This window comes from Hylobates moloch, unplaced genomic scaffold, assembly GCF_009828535.3.
Source record: "Hylobates moloch isolate HMO894 unplaced genomic scaffold, HMol_V3 SCAFFOLD_12, whole genome shotgun sequence".
Taxonomy (NCBI): domain Eukaryota; kingdom Metazoa; phylum Chordata; class Mammalia; order Primates; family Hylobatidae; genus Hylobates; species Hylobates moloch.
Window position 1 is genome coordinate 15,628,107 of NW_026652287.1, and position 17,304 is coordinate 15,645,410.

General features: G+C 44.3%; 1 protein-coding gene and 1 pseudogene across 3 annotated transcripts in view; both read left to right on the forward strand.

Moving 5' to 3' along the window:
- NOS1 (nitric oxide synthase 1) overlaps positions 1-17,304 on the forward strand; it is a 151,094-nt gene that overhangs the window by 104,108 nt on the left and 29,682 nt on the right. For all 3 annotated transcript variants that reach the window (XM_032168570.2, XM_058424857.1, XM_032168571.2), the window contains 4 exons: positions 1,816-1,932; positions 7,530-7,704; positions 11,655-11,793; positions 12,384-12,462. In XM_032168570.2, the coding sequence (XP_032024461.1) occupies positions 1,816-1,932; positions 7,530-7,704; positions 11,655-11,793; positions 12,384-12,462 (510 nt within the window). The remainder of the gene's footprint in view (positions 1-1,815; positions 1,933-7,529; positions 7,705-11,654; positions 11,794-12,383; positions 12,463-17,304) is intronic.
- LOC116477858 (elongin-C-like) lies at positions 8,885-9,509 on the forward strand (annotated as a pseudogene).

Genomic DNA, 17,304 nt, shown 5'->3' on the forward strand with positions numbered 1-17,304 from the left:
AGGGTCAAAGGGTAATAACAAAAAGGAAAGCATTTGAAAAAACCTCCAACCTCATACAAATGCACGTGCTGTTATTTTTACCCACAACCATCAACCATTCCTCCCACACTAACGACACAGCCACCCCCTGATATATTGCATGACTCAATGTGAGACTATTTTAGGGCAGAAAATACACTTACATATATTTAGAACTTTCCTGATGCTGGAGCGAAAACTTTAAAGAACATCCAGCTAAGAAACCCTGCTGCCAGAATGCACAATTTCTTTTCTTTTCTTCTTTTTCTCTCTTTTTTTCATTTTCTCATTTCTTTTTAATTTTTTTGTAATTAGATTTGTGTGTTGGGTTTGCTTCTTGAGTTTTGGGTTTTGTTTTGGAGTTTTGGTTGCTTGTTTGTTTGTTCTCAGATTTTTTGTTTGTTTCTGTTTGCTTTGTTTTGCCTTGCCTGAGAGCACAACTTACCACTTTTAGAGGAAAACTGAGGAATTGGATTTTTTTTTAATCTCAAGGTTCCTGAGCCTCTCATGCTGAGATTTGAGTCCCGATGAAATCTTCCTTCACCTTCAAAATAATTTAATTTAAAAAACGTAATCTCTTTCCACGCCAGGTGTCAGTGCTGAACGTTGTTCATATTTACTTGAAATATGAAACTTGACAGAGTCCTGAAATGTCTAAGGACCATAACTTTATGGAAGGACAGTATTGAATGGGATACTCCAGCACTGTCCAGAAGAACTTTCTAGAGAGATGTAAATGTTCTATATCTGTGCTGTCCACTATAGCAGCCACTAACCACACATGGCTCTGGAGCCCCGAAATGTGGCTGGTGCAAGTGACACCCTGCTATGACCCAGCGGTTCTCAAAGCTGAGTGCACATCAGAATCACCTAGGGAGGTTTGCAGTGTACCAACCACATTGACTTGTATTTAACTCAAATTAATTTAACTTTAGATAGCCACACTTAGCCAATGGCTGCCATCTTGGACAGCATGGTCTAGTTTCTAGCTACTTAAAGGGAAGTCTGGAGACACTGGCATCTCCTGGGAGCCTGTTAGAAACGCAGAACCCCAAGCCAGGTCCCAGAACTACTTAATCAGAATCTGCATTTTAAGGAAATCCCAGGATGATTCTTGTGCACATTAAAATTTGAGAAACAGCCCGGTGCGGTGGCTCACGCCTGTAATCCCAGCACTTTGGGAGGCCGAGGCAGGTGGATCACCTAAGGTCAGGAGTTCGAGACCAGCCTGGCCAATGTGGTGAAACCCTGTCTCTACTAAAAATGCAAAATTAGCTGGGCGTGTTGGCACATGCCTGTAATCCCAGCTACTTGGGAGGCTGAAGCAGGAGAATCACTTGAACCCGGGAGGCAGAGGTTGCAGTGAGACAAGGCCATGCCATTGCACTCCAGCCCGGGCGATAAGAGTGAAACTCTGTCTCAAAAAAAATTTTTTTTTTTTTTTTTTTTTGAGAAACAAGAAAGCATGGTCTCATGGTTTAGGGGAGTAGTTAGTTCTGTTCCTGACTTCTTACTGATTAAATCATTTTAACTTTATGGGTCTCAGGTTTCCTGAGTTAAGCATGGCCAGAAACATTTTCAGTACTAGTAAGACCAAGTGCAGATGAACAGTTACCACTGTGGTGGACATGGGTAAGTTAGTAGATTATAGAAGAAGCCATGGGAGTTTTATGGTTTGACTCAACATACAAGAGAAGGCCCTAGAATCAGGACTGGTCACTTGAAGATCCATCAAGGATGTTGACCTCAGGAGGGAGCTCCAGGCCAGAGCTCACAGGTTCTCTTTGGTTTTGGCAGGAGCTACAAGGTCCGATTCAACAGCGTCTCCTCCTACTCTGACTCCCAAAAATCATCAGGCGATGGGCCTGACCTCAGAGACAACTTTGAGAGTGCTGGACCCCTGGCCAATGTGAGGTGAGCAAGGGGATAAGGGGGTCGGGGGTCAGGGAAGACTAAGGCTCCTGGGGAGCTTGACTAGTTACAAAGTGAGCTCTTCATTGTGGGGAGGTAGTCTCCCTTCTATGTCCATTCATTTCTCATAAAACCAGCTGCATCCTGGCTGTCTGGGACCCCTCCCACCCATTAAGTCACATTGCCTGGTCTTCCTGTGCACCATTTTTTATCCTTTCTGTGACTTCTTTCCGTGTATACACTCCCTCAGAGCCCCATTACCCAAGATTCACCCCATTATTTGTGCTGAAGGATATCAATCCCTGGATATTGCTCAATGAGCTGCCCTTCCCAATAGCTACGGTGTATACTTAATAGAAGCTTCTGTAGACAACCTGCTATGACCCAGTGGTTCCCAATCCTGGAGGCTCCTCAAAATCACCTAGAGAGGTTTGCAGCGTACTAATACAATAACCAAGACCCATCTCCAGAGATTCTGATGGAATTGATCTAGAATTGGGCCCATGTGTTGCTTTTTTCTTTAAGTCTCTCCAATTGACTCTAATGTGCAGTCAGATTTGACAAATACTGCCCTAACCTCACATTATCTCATGGCATAGTCACATACTATGAGATAATTTTAGGAGGCACATGGACAGATATTTTGTATTACAATAGTTGTGTATTCAGTTTAATGGGTTCTTGGAAGGAAAGAAAACTGGGATGTCAAACCCTTGGTTTCGTGGATATTGATCAAGACAAGACTGATGTGAGTTGCCCTGTAGGAAGAACCTTCAGGCCTGGCCACAAATCTCTCAGACCTTCACTAACTGAGCCTTCTCTGTAATTACTCAGAGCAATGCTTAGTAGATGATACAGATCACTGGTTTGCTAGCTATTGAAATATCTGGTATGTCCTCCAGGACATTTTAAAATAGGCTTTACGTTTTAAAGCAATTTTAGGTTGACAGCAAAATGAGCAGAAAGTACAGAGAGTTCCCACATCCTCCTGTCCCTACACACGCACAGTCTCTCCTCCTATCAGCATCCCACACCAGAGTGGTGCGTTTGTTAGAACTGATGTACCTATAATGACACATCATTATCAGCCACAGTCCATAGTTTACTTTAGGGTTCACTCTTGGTGTTGAACATTCTATAGGTTTTGACATCAGTACTTTTTTCAGCTCAACATTGAAACGTCAGTTCTGGAGTTTGACAGTCAGACCCATTTTTCCCTTATTAAGTCTATCATGGCAGGAGTTGGCAAACTAACACCTGTGAGCCAAATCCAGCCTGGTCACTGCATATTTTTTACAACCCATGAGCTAATAATGGTTTTCTTACCGATGAACATTTGTAATTAGTTTGATGGTAGAAAACATTACCTTTGAACCCCAGTAAAGAAAATGTTATTATTCTCTCCCAAAAAATGAATTCCAGTCTTCTCATAGTAGACCTGTGTTAAAGTATGCTTAATTGTTATTATTATGTTTTTAATTTTATCAGTTGAGAATGTTCAGGAATTTGTTTTCTTTCTTGTTTTGTAAGTACCTATGTAATAGCTTCAATTTTGCTTCTTGGCCTGTAAGCCTAAAAATATTTGCTGTCTGACCCCCACATATAAAAAGTTTGCCAATGCCAGGCACAGTGGCTCATGCCTGTAATCCCAGCACTTTGGGAAGCCAAGGCAGGCAGATCATTTGGGCTCAGTAGTTTGAGACCAGCCTGGGCAACATAGCAAAACCCCGTTTCCACTAAAAATATAAAAACTTAGCTGGGCATGGTGGCATGCACCTGTGGTCCCAGCTACTCTGGAGACTGAGGTGGGAAGATCGCTTGAGCCTGGGAGGCAGAGGTTACAGTGAGCCGAGATGGCGCCACTGCACTCCAGCCTGGACGATAGAGCAAAACTGTCTCAAAAAAAAAGTTTGCCAAGACCAGGCACGGTGGCTCACGCCTACCATCCCAGCACTTTGGGAGGCCAAGGTGGGAGGATCACTTAAGCCCTGGAGTTTAAGACCAGCCTGGGCAACATATCGGGACCCTATCTCTACAAAAAAAAATGAAAAAGATTAATTGATTAGCTGGGCATAGTGGCACATGTCTTTAGTCCCAGCTACTTGGGAGGCTGTGGTGGGGGGATCACATGAGCCTAGGAGATCAAGGCTACGGTGAGCCATGATCACACTACTGCTGCATTCCAGCCTGGATGATAGAGCGAGACCCTGTCTCAAAAAAAAAAAAAAAAAAAAAGAGTTTGCCAACTCCTGGTTTCCAGGCTTAAAATAGGTATTTTGAAATCATAAGCTGAAGATTGTGATGGAAATGTGACTAGAAGTGACTGTAGTCTAGGTCCTCAGGCCCACCAAGAAGAATATTAATGAATCAACCGCCTGAATCATCATCTGTTGGTGAACACAAGAGTTGGGAGCCTTGGTCCATTGGGGCTACTATACCAAATACCATAAACTGGTGGCTTGTAAACAACAGAAATTTATTTCTCACAGTTCTAGAGGCTGGGAAGTCCAAGATCAAGGTGCCAGCAGATTCAGTGTCTGGTGAGGGCCCACTCTCTGGCTCATAGGTATTACCTTCCAGCTGTGTCCTTACATGGCAGAAGGGAAGAACTCTGGTCTCTTCAGCCCCTTATGAGGCACTAACTCCATTCATGAGGCTTCACCTTCATGACCTAATCATCTCCCAAAGGCCACTAATACCATGACATTGGGGATTAGGTTTCAACCTATGAATTTGGGGGAGACACAAACCTTCAGACCATAGGAGTGATGAGCTAGTGAGGAAAAATTAAAAGCAAGTTCAAAAACACAAATGAGTGATTGACAGTGTCAGTCGGAATCGAATATGGCAGACATCACAACATAAATCACAGAGATTCGGGAAACAACACCTTAACCAGAAGGCATGACTAGTGCTGGAGGTTCCCAGATCTGCACTGGGCTAAGGCTGAGGCAGGTGGCTTTGGGCAGGGTTTCCCTTTCCTGTCACCCCTCCAGTCAGTCCACACCCAGTCACCATCTCTGTCTACCTGTCAGGCCGCCACCCTGCAAGAAAAGCGTAATGTTTTTAGATCCAGGAAGATCATTGGTTAGGAGTAAATGGCAGGCTGGGCACGGTGGCTCATGCCTGTAATCCCAGCACTATGGGAGGCCGAAGTGTGTGGATCACCTGAGTCAGAAGTTTGACACCAGTATGACCAACATGGTGAAACCCCATCTCTAACAAAAATGCAAAAATTAGCCACGTGTGGTGGTGGGGGCCTGTAATCCCAGCTACTCTGGAGGCTGAGGTGGGAGAATTACTTGAACCTGGGAGGCAGAGGTTGCAGTGAGCCAAGATCACACCACTGCACTTCAGCTTGGGTGACAAGAGCAAAACTCTGTCTAAAAAAAAAAAAAAAAAAGAAGTAAATGGCAAAATGCTATCTAATCCCACATACTTTATTTGGAAAGGCTCTGGAATTCTAGGGAAAGGAGGGCAAGGAAGAAAAGGAAGATGAAATGATACAATATGAGTGTGGATTTGAGGGGAGTGGATATTAACCTACATTAACTTTCACCTGTGAGGCACCTGGACCCACCCCAAGTTCATACTCCAATGATGGAGGGTGCCTTTCCAACTTCTACCTTCTTCCTTCCTTCCCATCTCAATCTGTTACCATTTTGTCCCCATCATCCTAAAAAAGAGATAAAGGGGCAGGGCCTGATCCTGTATGGAGTAGGTTAAGTAGCCCCACTCCATGGTTTATCTGAGGTGACAGTCTACAGCAGAACACTCTGACCTTAAAAACTGGGGCAAGATGGGGTGTATTTAGCCGGGTGCGGTGGCTCACACTTGTAATCCCAGCACTTTGGGAGGCTGAGGCGGGCGGATCACGAGGTCAGGAGATCGAGACCACGGTGAAACCCCGTCTCTACTAAAAATACAAAAAAATTAGCCCGGCGTGGTGGCGGGCGCCTGTAGTCCCAGCTACTCGGAGAGGCTGAGGCAGGAGAATGGCGTGAACCCGGGAGGCAGAGCTTGCAGTGAGCCGAGATTGCACCACTGCACTCTAGCCTGGGTGACAGAGCGAGACTCCGTCTCAAAAAAAAAAAAAAAAAGCTGAAAAAAAAAAAAAAAAAAAAGATGGGGTGTATTTGTCCCATTCGTGAACCTGTTGTTCCTGTCCCTGTGAGGTCTAGACGTACAGCCAAGACCAGGTTCTGGAAATGTAGCAGAAAGTGTCTGAAGGACTGTGTACCAGCCCTACAGGAGCCATCTAGGACACAGCCCTCTTTTTTCCATACTTCAGTCAAAGTGTCCCCACCTCAACGTAGAGAAATAGCTCATGAATTTGACCCCACTGGTTCAAGCACCAACATTTTCTTGGTGGCATCTATGCACAGAAGGTCTGTGAAGCAAATTAATTTCATAGACCTTAAAAGGAATGGAACCAGAATATTTATAACTATTTCATCCCCTTTTAGAAGAACCTGTTTGATGTGTTGATGACAATTTCTTCTGGTCTTTTCATTAATACAAGTCCCTGAGGACCATTATATTATAGTTTCATTATCTTCATATTTAAAACTAATCTAGTTATGTCACTTGTAGAATTCAAGCCTTCCACTAGCATAGACTAATTTCCCCAATTGGTCCAGCTTAGAAGAATGCAAGAAACAGCCAGTGGTTCCAGGTCATTGCTATCCCTAACTCGTCCTCCTTAGAACCAATTAGAATATTATCCTGATGATGGCGATACTTAGAAGAGACCAAAAGAAAGGAAGAGAAACTCTTGAGAGCCCTTAGGTTTCAAGTGCCCTTCCACAGATGAGCTTGGGGTTGCTTGACCACCAACAGCTAAACACTGTTCTTCTTGAGATACCAGATATATTAGTTCAGGCTGCCATAACAAAATACCACAGACTGAGTGGTATTGGCTGTAATTCTAGAACTCACAGACAGCTTAAAGAATAGAAATTTATTTTCTCATGGTACTGGAAGCCACAAGTCCAAGATCGAGGTGCTAGCAGGGTTGCTTTCTAGTGAGGTCTCTCTTTCTGGCTTGCAGATGGCCACCTTCTTGCTATGTCCAGAGAGATAGAGAGAGAAAGGAAAGAGGGAGAGAGAGAGAGAGAGAGGGAGCTAGAGAGAGAAGAGAGAGGAGAGAGAGAGAGAGCACTCTGGTGTCTCTTCCTCTTCTTTTTCTTTTTTTTTTTTTTAGGCTGGAGTGCAGTGGTGCTATCTCGGCTCACTGCAAGCTCCGCCTCCCGGGTTCACACCATTCTCCTGCCTCAGCCTCCCAAGTAGCTGGGACTACAGGCACCTGCCACCATGCCCGGCTAATTTTTTGTATTTTTAGTAGAGACGGGATTTCACCGTGTTAGCCAGGATCTTCCTCTTCTTATAAGGACGCTAATCCTATCAGATCAGGGCTTTACCCTTATAATCTCATTTAACCTTAATTACCTCCTTAAAGGCCCTATCTCAAAATACAGTTGTAAGGAGATTAGAGTTTTAATATATGAAATTTGGGGGGACACAGTTTAGCCCATTACACCAGACACTCCCCACATTCCCCACAGTCCCTTAGCATGAACATTCTGTCGTCTCCTTGACAGGTTCTCAGTTTTTGGCCTCGGCTCACGAGCATACCCTCACTTTTGTGCCTTCGGACATGCTGTGGACACCCTCCTGGAAGAACTGGGAGGGGAGAGGATCCTGAAGATGAGGGAAGGGGATGAGCTCTGTGGGCAGGAAGAGGCTTTCAGGACCTGGGCCAAGAAGGTCTTCAAGGTAATCTGGATCTCATGGACCTATAGGAAGAAGTAATGCTCCCCACACCCCCAAAGACAGCACCTAAACCATCAAGAAGAGAATAAACTTGAGAGAACCCTCAGTACCTCTCCCATGTGTCCAGCCAAGATACAGCTTTAAACAGCTCAGACAAATTTGGGTGTCCTGAAAACACATATTTTCTACCCAGAATCCAACATTCTACATTATGGGCAAGGAGTTGGTCCATAAAAAAAATTATGTAGAGTCTTGGAATGTCAGGGCTGGGAGGAAGCCATCTGTCATTCCCATTTGGTGTACAGGTACACAAAGAAAACAGAGTTGGTCAACCAAACTAAACTTAAGATCTTGGCAGTCTACCAACTTTGACAAGCCTACCCCTCTTGTACTAGATCTTCACTAACCAATATGGTAGCCACTAGCCATGCATAGCCATTTAAATTTAAACTTAAACTAATTAAAATTCAATATGATGAATGGGTAAATAAAATGTGGTACATCAATGCAATGGAATATTCTTCACCCATAGAAAAGAATGAAGTGGTGATACATGCTACAACATGGATGGACCTTAAAAACTTTACGCTAAGTGGAAGAAGCCAGTCACAAAAGAATATGTATTGCAGGATTCCATTTATATAAAATGTCCAGAATCAGAAAATCCACAGAGACAGAAGGCAGGTTAGTGGTTGCTAGGGATTATGGGGATGGAAAAAGGAAGTGACTGCTAATAGATAAAAAAGTTTTTCAGTGTGGGGGGGTGATGAGAATGTTCTGGAAGCAAATAGTGGGAAGGGTTGCATAACCTTGTGGACGTTCTACATGCCACAGGATTGTGCATGTTTAAACAGTGAGTTGTATGTTATATGAATTACATTTATACCTATCTATATAGTACAAAATCAAATAAGGCTGGGCATGGTGGTTCATGCTTGTCATCCCAGCACTTTTGGAGGTGAGGGCAGGAGGATTGCTTGAGCCCAGGAGCTCAAGACCAGCCTGGGCAACATAGTGAGACCTCGTCTGCTTAAAAAAATAATTAATTAATTAAATTAAACAGGTTTAAAATCCCATTCCTGACTTCCTTCAGACAGAATAGAGCAACAGACTCTGCATCCCCACCTCACCAGGGAACTACTAAAGTTCCTGGGGAAGCAAAGTAGAATTTCATTAGAACATAATGGATGGAGAGGAGAAAGCCTATGGTGGCTGTGAAGTCCCTGGTGCCATGCATGTCTAATTGATACCTTCTGATGGTCAGGAATGTGCTGTAAAAATAGAACATGTGCTAATATCAGGAATGATAAAAGCCAAGTTAAGTGGCCCAGGTCAGTTTGCTGAAAATAAAACAAATGAAGTTAATTTGAGAGAGCGATTCCTATCCCTATATTACCAAAAATATACATGTTTTGTTTTGTTTTTGAGACAGAGTCTTGCTCTGTCACCCAGGCTGGAGTGCAGTGACACAATCTCGGCTCACTGCAACCTCCGCCTCCCGGGTTCAAGCAATTCTCCTGCCTCAGCCTCCCAAGTAGCTGGGACTACAGGCACCTGCCGCCATGCCCAGCTAATTTTTTGTATTTTAGTAGAGATGGGGTTTCACCATGTTGCCCAGGCTGGTCATGAACTCCTGAGCTCAGTCAGTCTGCCCACCGGGCCTCCCAAAATGCTGGGATTACAGGCGTGGCACGCATTTTACATACAACGTTCACTACAGTCACAGCTCCACTGAGATTCCAGAATCCCCAGTTATACCTGAAATTGCACTGGAACTGCTGATGGCTGTGAACTTCCTAGATTGTTAAATAAAATAAATTATAATAAACTGTTATCTTTCTTCAGTATTTAAAAAAAAATCCCATTGCTCAGTTGCAGTAAGCACATTTTGTATGCTCAGTAGCCACAGGGTAGGGGTTACCCTATTAGACAGTGCAGAACCTTTCCATCATGACAAGACATCCTATTGGCCAGAGCTGTTTTAAATTTAAGGCCACAGGAGAATAAATGAACCATGCATGGCCTTCTATCTGCATATGAGGAGGACTTAACTGGCCATTCTGGGGTGGGAGGTGGTAATGAATGTAGACTGTGCCAGTTTTACCCACTCCATCCTAGCCTTGGAATACATTCTCCTCAGCAACCCCAGGGGGAAGGGTACTATGCAACCTTGTCATTCAATTGGCACTGTTCATCCTGAAAGCAAATGCAGGTAGAGAGCAAATGGGGAAGCTGAGGTCCCTGGGCTATAAAGATTTCCAGGTGGGGAGGCCGTGTTCATCAGCCTGTTCCTGCATTTCCTCCCAGACAAAGAGAGATGAGATAATGGCTTTTTATACCCATTGGGATAATTCTGTTGCTTGATTTCCATCAGCCAACCTTGACTGAGCAACCAGGAAGCAAGGCTTGTTAAAAGCCACTGTACCCTTTAGCCATCAACCTCCTGTCCTCCCATCCCACCCTCAGCTCTTGCAACCACGAATCTATTTCCTGTCTCTGTAGATTTCCCTGTGCTGGACATTTCGTATGAATGGAATCATATAATATGTGGTCTTTTGTGACTGACTTCTTTCACTTAGTATAATGTTTTCAAGGTTCATCCATGTCGTAGCATGTATCAGAACTTCATCCTTTTTTATAGCCAAATAATATTCCATTGTATGGATGTGTCAAATCTTGTTAATCCATTCATCCACTGATGAACATTTGGATTGTTTTGAAGTCAACATGAGGTCAAACAATGGTAAAAACTACTCTTAAAAGTTATTATTTTGAATTATCTGTGGTTTTATCTTAAAAAGTAAATCAGGACATTGGCCGGGCATGGTGACTCATGCCTGCAATCCCAGCACTTTGGGAGGCTGAGGCGGGCAAATTGCTTGAGGCCAGGAGCTCAAAACCAGCCTGGCCAACATGGCGAAACCCTGTCTCTACTAAAAATTAGCTGGGCGTGGTGCACATGCCTGTAATCCCAGCTACCTGGGAGGCTGAGGCATGAGAATAACTTGAACCTGGGGAGGAGATCAAGGCTGCAGTGAGCCAAGATCACACCACTGCACTCCAGCCTGGGTGACAGAGTGAGATTCTGTCTTAAATAAATAAATAAATAAATAAGGACAGCAATTCTTAGAATTGTTAAAATCGAAGAACAAGTGAGCTTGACCAAAAAAGAAAGAAAAATGTATTTGCAGTCATCCAGACATTCAATATGCTCTGCCTTTATATAATTCTTAAATATTTAGAGGAAGATGGATTGGGAAATTCTGAGATGTTTACTTTCTTCTTCAATGTTAAACCTCTACACACATCAGTTTTAGGAATAAATGACACAATAGAATTATATCTTAAGTACAGTTTAGGTCCTAAAGTCAATGTCAAATCTGACGTGTCCAGCACATCGCAGACACTCAAAATATATAGGATGGATGGATGGATGGATAGATGAATGGATGGATGGATGCATGCATGCATGCATGGAAAGATAGATGGATAGGTGGGTGGGTGGGTAGGTGGATGGAAGGATGGATGCATGGAAAGATGGATGAGTGGGTGGATAGATGGAAGGATGGGTGCATGGAAAGATGGATGGGTGGGTGGGTGGATGGTTGGATGGATGGATGGATGGATGGATGGATGGATGGATGGATGGAAAGATGGATACATGGACGGGAGAGTGGAAACATAGATGAATGGAAGAGTAGATGAGTGGATGGGTGAATGGATAGAAGGAAGACAATGAAAGGGTAGAGGGAAGAAAGGAAGGGAAGGAAGAAGGGAAGGAGGGAAGGGTTACCGGATGGCTGGCTGGCTGGCTGGCTGGCTGGATGGATGGATGAATGGTTGGATAGATGGATGGATGGGTGAATGGAGGGATAAATGCCATGACTTGGAGCTGTTGGAGAGGAGATCTGCTTGGCTGAAAGAGGTCACTGAAAGCCTTGTGTACACCACAGGCAGCCTGTGATGTCTTCTGTGTGGGAGATGATGTCAACATTGAAAAGGCGAACAATTCCCTCATCAGCAATGACCGCAGCTGGAAGAGAAACAAGTTCCGCCTCACCTATGTGGCCGAAGCTCCAGAACTCACACAAGGTACCTCCCACAACCCTTCCAGGGAGGCATTCATGACAATGGGGGAAAGGCAAGCGATCTCACCTCTGGAAGGTGCTTAGAGAAGATGGGCTTCATTGCTTTGATCTCCCTTTAGTACAGTCCTACCAAAATGAATACTTTGCTGCTCTCCCACACTCGGTAAAACAAGTGCTGGGAAATGTCTGTCTCTCTCTCTCTAGTAATATACTGTGTTCTTCCAAACCATCATCTTCTCAACTTAATTCAACTATATTTTATTTTTGTTTTGCACTACCCATAACCACCCCACCCATCCCAACCAATGCCTGCCTCATCTCCTCTCTTCTGTCTCTCATTCTACTCCAGAGAGCAGTGGAAGTGTCAGTAGAGAGTGAATAAAATGCTGCAGAGTGTTTGTTTGTGTTAATATTTGAGACGAGATCTCATTATGTTTCCCAGGCTGGTCTTGAACTTCTGGCCTCAAGTGATCCTCCCACCTCAGCCTCCTAAGTAGTTGGGATTATGGGTGTGAGCCACGTTGCCCCACCTGGGGAGTTTTTAATGGAACATTCAACCCCTTCTCAGGAAGACTGTTGTTTTTCTCCCCACAGGTCTATCCAATGTCCACAAAAAGCGAGTCTCAGCTGCCCGGCTCCTTAGCCGTCAAAACCTCCAGAGCCCTAAATCAAGGTAGGAACATCTTGGTTCACTGAGTTACCTACCTCTTCTCCCGAGTGCCACCCACAATGAAGGACAAGCCCTGTGGACTCCAAGGACTGGCTGTTTTCCAATCATTGCAAAGTGACATAGAGACCCCCTTGCTGCTTTATAGTGTCTGGGGTTCCTGCTTTCCTTTTGCCCAGCTCCAACCTGAAGGAATGAGAAAAGGAGATGGTGTTGATCTCATGAAAAGTGGAAATAAAAAGGTTTTCTGAGTAATTTTTTTTTTTTTTTTTGAGATGGAGTCTCACTCTGTCGCCCAGGCTGGAGTGCAGTGGCGCAATATCGGCTCACTGCAAGCTCCGCCTCCCGGGTTCACGCCATTCTCCTGCCTCAGCCTCTCCGAGTAGCTGGGACTACAGGCGCCCGCCACCACGCCCGGCTAATTTTTTTTGTGTGTGTTTTTAGTAGAGACGGGGTTTCACTGTGGTCTCGATCTCCTGACCTCGTGATCCGCCCGCCTCGGCCTCCCAAAGTGCTGGGATTACAAGCGTGAGCCACCGCGCCCGGCCTTCTGAGTAATTTTTAACAGTAGACCACACCCCTGTAGATTCGCTACATGTTCATTGTACCACAGCATCTTAGCTGGAAATCACTTAGTCCAAGTATTTCCTATTGTGGATAATTTTTTTAATGGAGTGCTAAAAAGTGGCTACCTACACTCTGCTTAAATTTCTTTGGGTTGATGGGAGGTTCATTACCTCACAAAACAGCCTACTCTGTGTTTTGAAGTCCTAAGTGTTAGAAATTAGCTTAATATCCAATATAACCAATATCTTTTTATCTAATGTAACCAAAGCATGTCTTCCAAGTACTTTATTTTAAACCCAGTTTTACTCTCTGGTGACACCTAAAATAAGTTTATTTCTTTCCAAATGAGAGACCTGGAAGTAGCCAACGACACTGACCAGTCTCCTGTGGGGCCTGATTCCTTCAAGTCATTCTTCCTAAGACATGGTTTCCCAAGCCTCTGGCTTTAGTAAAAGGACACACTCTGTCCTGCTGAAAATGTCACTCTCACCTGGTCACAGTGCAGTGGAGAGCATGTGATCACTGCCAAATGTGCTGAGGTTATTATTACCATCACCAATTTGAACAGGACGCGCTAATGCTGCCTGAGATCGCAGGCGTGGTTCTAATGGCCGTTCTGCTCTTCCGTTAAAAGCGGTCACTGCTGTTCTTAGACATCACGTCTTCTCAAAATGGTCACACCAGGTCTGCTCATCTCTCTACTTGTATAAATAATTTTTCTAGCACTAATGAAAGTCTTTGCATAGATCCCTGTTGAATGGAATCTTTTTCACTTGGTAGTTACAGCAGAAGATATCTTCAAGTCTTGATTCTTTGCACAGCATAGTTCACTGCACTGTGCTTCGTTCACCAGGTTACCCACCTCTGCTCCCAGGTGCCACCCACCATAAAGGACAAGCTCTTGTTGATTCCAAAAACTGGCTGTTTTCCAATCATTGCAAAGTGCCATAAAGACCCCCTTGCTGCTCTGGGAACAGAGGTGGGTAACCCGGTGAACGAAGCATAGTGCAGTGAACTATGCTGTGCAAAGAATCAAGACTTGAAAAGATCTTCTGTTGTAACTACAAAGTGAAAAACATTCCATTCAATGGGAACCAATGCAAAGACCTTCATTAGTGCTAGAAAAATTACTTGGCCAGGCACAGTGGCTCACACCTGTAATCCCAGCACCTTGAGAGGCCAAGGCGGGTGGATCACGAGGTCAGGAGTTCGAGACCAGCCTGACCAACATGGTGAAACCCTGTCTCTAATAAAAATACCAAAATTAGCCAGGTGTGGTTGTGGGGGCCTATAATCCCAGCTACTCAGGAGGCTGAGGCAGGCGAATCGCTGGAACCCAGGAGGCGGAGGCTGCAGTGAGCCAAGATTGCACCACTGCACTCCAGCCTGGGTAACGGAGTGATACTCTGTCTCAAAAAAAAAAAAAAGAAAAGAAAAGAAAAAGAAAAATTACTTATACAAGTAGAGAGATGGATGGACAGACCCAGTTTGATCAATTTGAGATGTGATGTCTAAGAGTAGGCTCTTGAGTTGAGCAGTCCTGGGTCCTAACTCCAGCTCTGCCATGCACTAGCTGTGCGGGCTTGGCCAAGTCATTTAGGTGGTCTGAGCCCCTGTCTCCTTACCTACAGAATGGGAATGATAGCTATGAAGATTGCTAATGTTTTTCTAGAGCTTTCTGTGTTCCAAGCACTGTGCTGAGTCCTCTGTCCAGGATCTTTTATAATTCTAATCAGCCTGGGCAGCAGGCACCCTTATCATACACATTTTAAATAGGAACAATGACAGCTAGAAAATACAAGTGACTTTCTCAAGGTCACACCGACCTGGTTATCTGACTCCAAAGTCAGTGTGCCAAATGGCTACACAGATGGCCTCACCAGCATTGCAAGGCTGCTGAGTATTAAAAATAAGCTACATAAAGCAACTAGCATATCATAGAGTCCCGTCAGTATTCCTTGTCCATCCCTGCTTCATGTCACCTGCAAATTTAGTGTGAGTGCTTTCTATGTAATCTTCCAAACCTTTGATAAAAGTGATCAACAGAGCAGAGCCCCAGGGCTCTCATATTCTCTCTTAGATTCTCAAACATTAAAGAAATGGAGTGGGAAATTAATCTCTGAATAATTAGTTAAGTGCAATTCAGAGCATAATGGTCCCTGATATAGAGAGGGGCTCCGTATTTGAAATATATCTCTTACTACTTATTTTGGTCCTGTGGGAAGGGATGATTTAAGTAGCATTGCATGAGAAGGCCTAATAATCTACTGGAAATTTCTTTCAGCAACAAACTGTGAAAGACCAGCTTACAGAATTTACTCCAAAAGCCATAGTACATAAGTAGCAAGGAAACTTGCAAATGTTTTGATGCTAAGTGGAACCAAAAGTCCCAAAATCAGCCCCCACCCCCGCCAATCCAGAGGAGGCACCTGACTCTAAGCTACGGGTCTAAAAGTGACTAGCAAGAGAATATTCCAAACAAGGTTAGAACTGGAGTGTAGAATTAAAATAAGTTATGAATTAGCACAAAAAGGACCCAGTCATATCTCTGTGTTTATCTCTTAAAAAGCATGTTCTGTATTTTCAAGCTTAAAGTGCTTTAAAAGCACTACCTATTTTCAAGCTTAATACCATTTCCAGCTTCAGAAGGCTTATAAAAAAAAAAAAAGAAGAAGAAAAAGGATAATTGAGTGGAAAAGCATGACTCTCCTGTTTTTTCCCGCCCAAGGCTGAAGTTGGGCTGTCTGGCCCAAAAGGCCACAACCAAGATATCACTAATCCCTCTGCAAGAGACCATTAATTGCAGGCAAAGTGCTTATGAGGAAGTAGGCAGCCTTTTGAGGATGATCCTTGAAAATCTAAAGAGAAGAGTGACCGCAGTCACCATCACAGCCTGGAAATAAATTTTCTAATGCATATACAACAATTAGCAAACGACACAGAAGAGAGAACATAATGGATCGCTAATGTGTGGGGTGTAGATACTAAGTTCTAGAAGTCAGGAGCAAGAGGGGAATGCAGGACTTGAGATGAATCTCTTAAGGGAAGGTGGGCTTTAGAAAGGCAGGAGAGAGGAGGGGGGTCCAGGAAGAAAGAACAGCAGAAGTCCAGGTCAGCACCAGGATGTCTGGGAGAACGGCAGACATTACAATGGAGAGTTCTTGATGGGGAGAATGCTTCAGTCTCATCTCCCCTCAAGTAAAATTTCTTCTCTCCGGCCTTCCCCATCTCAACAGAGGACATCAACATTTGGCTTCAGCCAAAACTTCCAGTGTCATCCTCACTCCTCTCTCTCCCTCGCCTGGGTCATGCAGTCTCTCAGCAGGTGCCCATGGCCTTGTCTTTCAACTACGTCTCAGACCCACCACCTTGAGCAAAGCCATAGGCGTCTCTGGTCTGAGTGACTGGAATAGCCACCAAACTTGTCTCTTGGTTTCTGAGCTTTTCTCTAAAAATATCATTTTCCAAAGAGCAGACGGAGGAATCTTTCCTTTCTTTCTTTTATTTTATTTATTTATTTATTTATTTATTTATTTATTTGAGGTTAAGAGTGGAAGTTTAATAGGTGAAAGAAAGGGCCGGGTGCAGTGGCTCACGGCTATAATCCCAGCACTTTGGGAGGCCGAGGCAGGCAGATCACGAGGTCAGGAGTTTGAGACCAGCCTGGCCAGCATGGTGAAACCCTGTCTCTACTAAAATTACAAAAATTAGGTGGGTGTGGTGGTAGGTGCCTGTAATCTCAGCTACTCAGGAAGCTAAGGCAGGAGAATTACTTGAACCTGGGAGGTGGAGGTTGCAGTCAGCCAAAATCACACCACTGCCCTCCAGCCTGGGCAATAGAGTGAGACTCCGTCTCAAAAAAAAAGAAAAAAAAAAAAAGAAAAGAAACAATAGCTCTCTGCTGCACAGAGGGGTCCTGGAGAAATGGGTTGCCAGATCCATGGTGAAATGCAGGGGGGTTTATAGATGCCTGGTGAGGAGGCAGTGTTTGATTTACATAGGACGCAAAATAGTGGTTGGACCAGGCATGCCATTTGGATAGGGTGAGAAAAACTGGTTAGAACTAGGTGTCCTACTTGTATAGGGTGTGAATTTCTGGCCACCCCCACCCTAATCTTTTACTATGCGAGCGGGTCCTCAGACAGAGGAATCTTTTAAAACCATAAATTGAAGCCTGTCACTCCCCAGCTTCACAGCCCCTGATGGTCTCCTGCTGGACTTCAGGAAACTTCCAAACTCCTTGCCATGACAGGTCATCATGAGGCTCTTGTGATCTGGCCA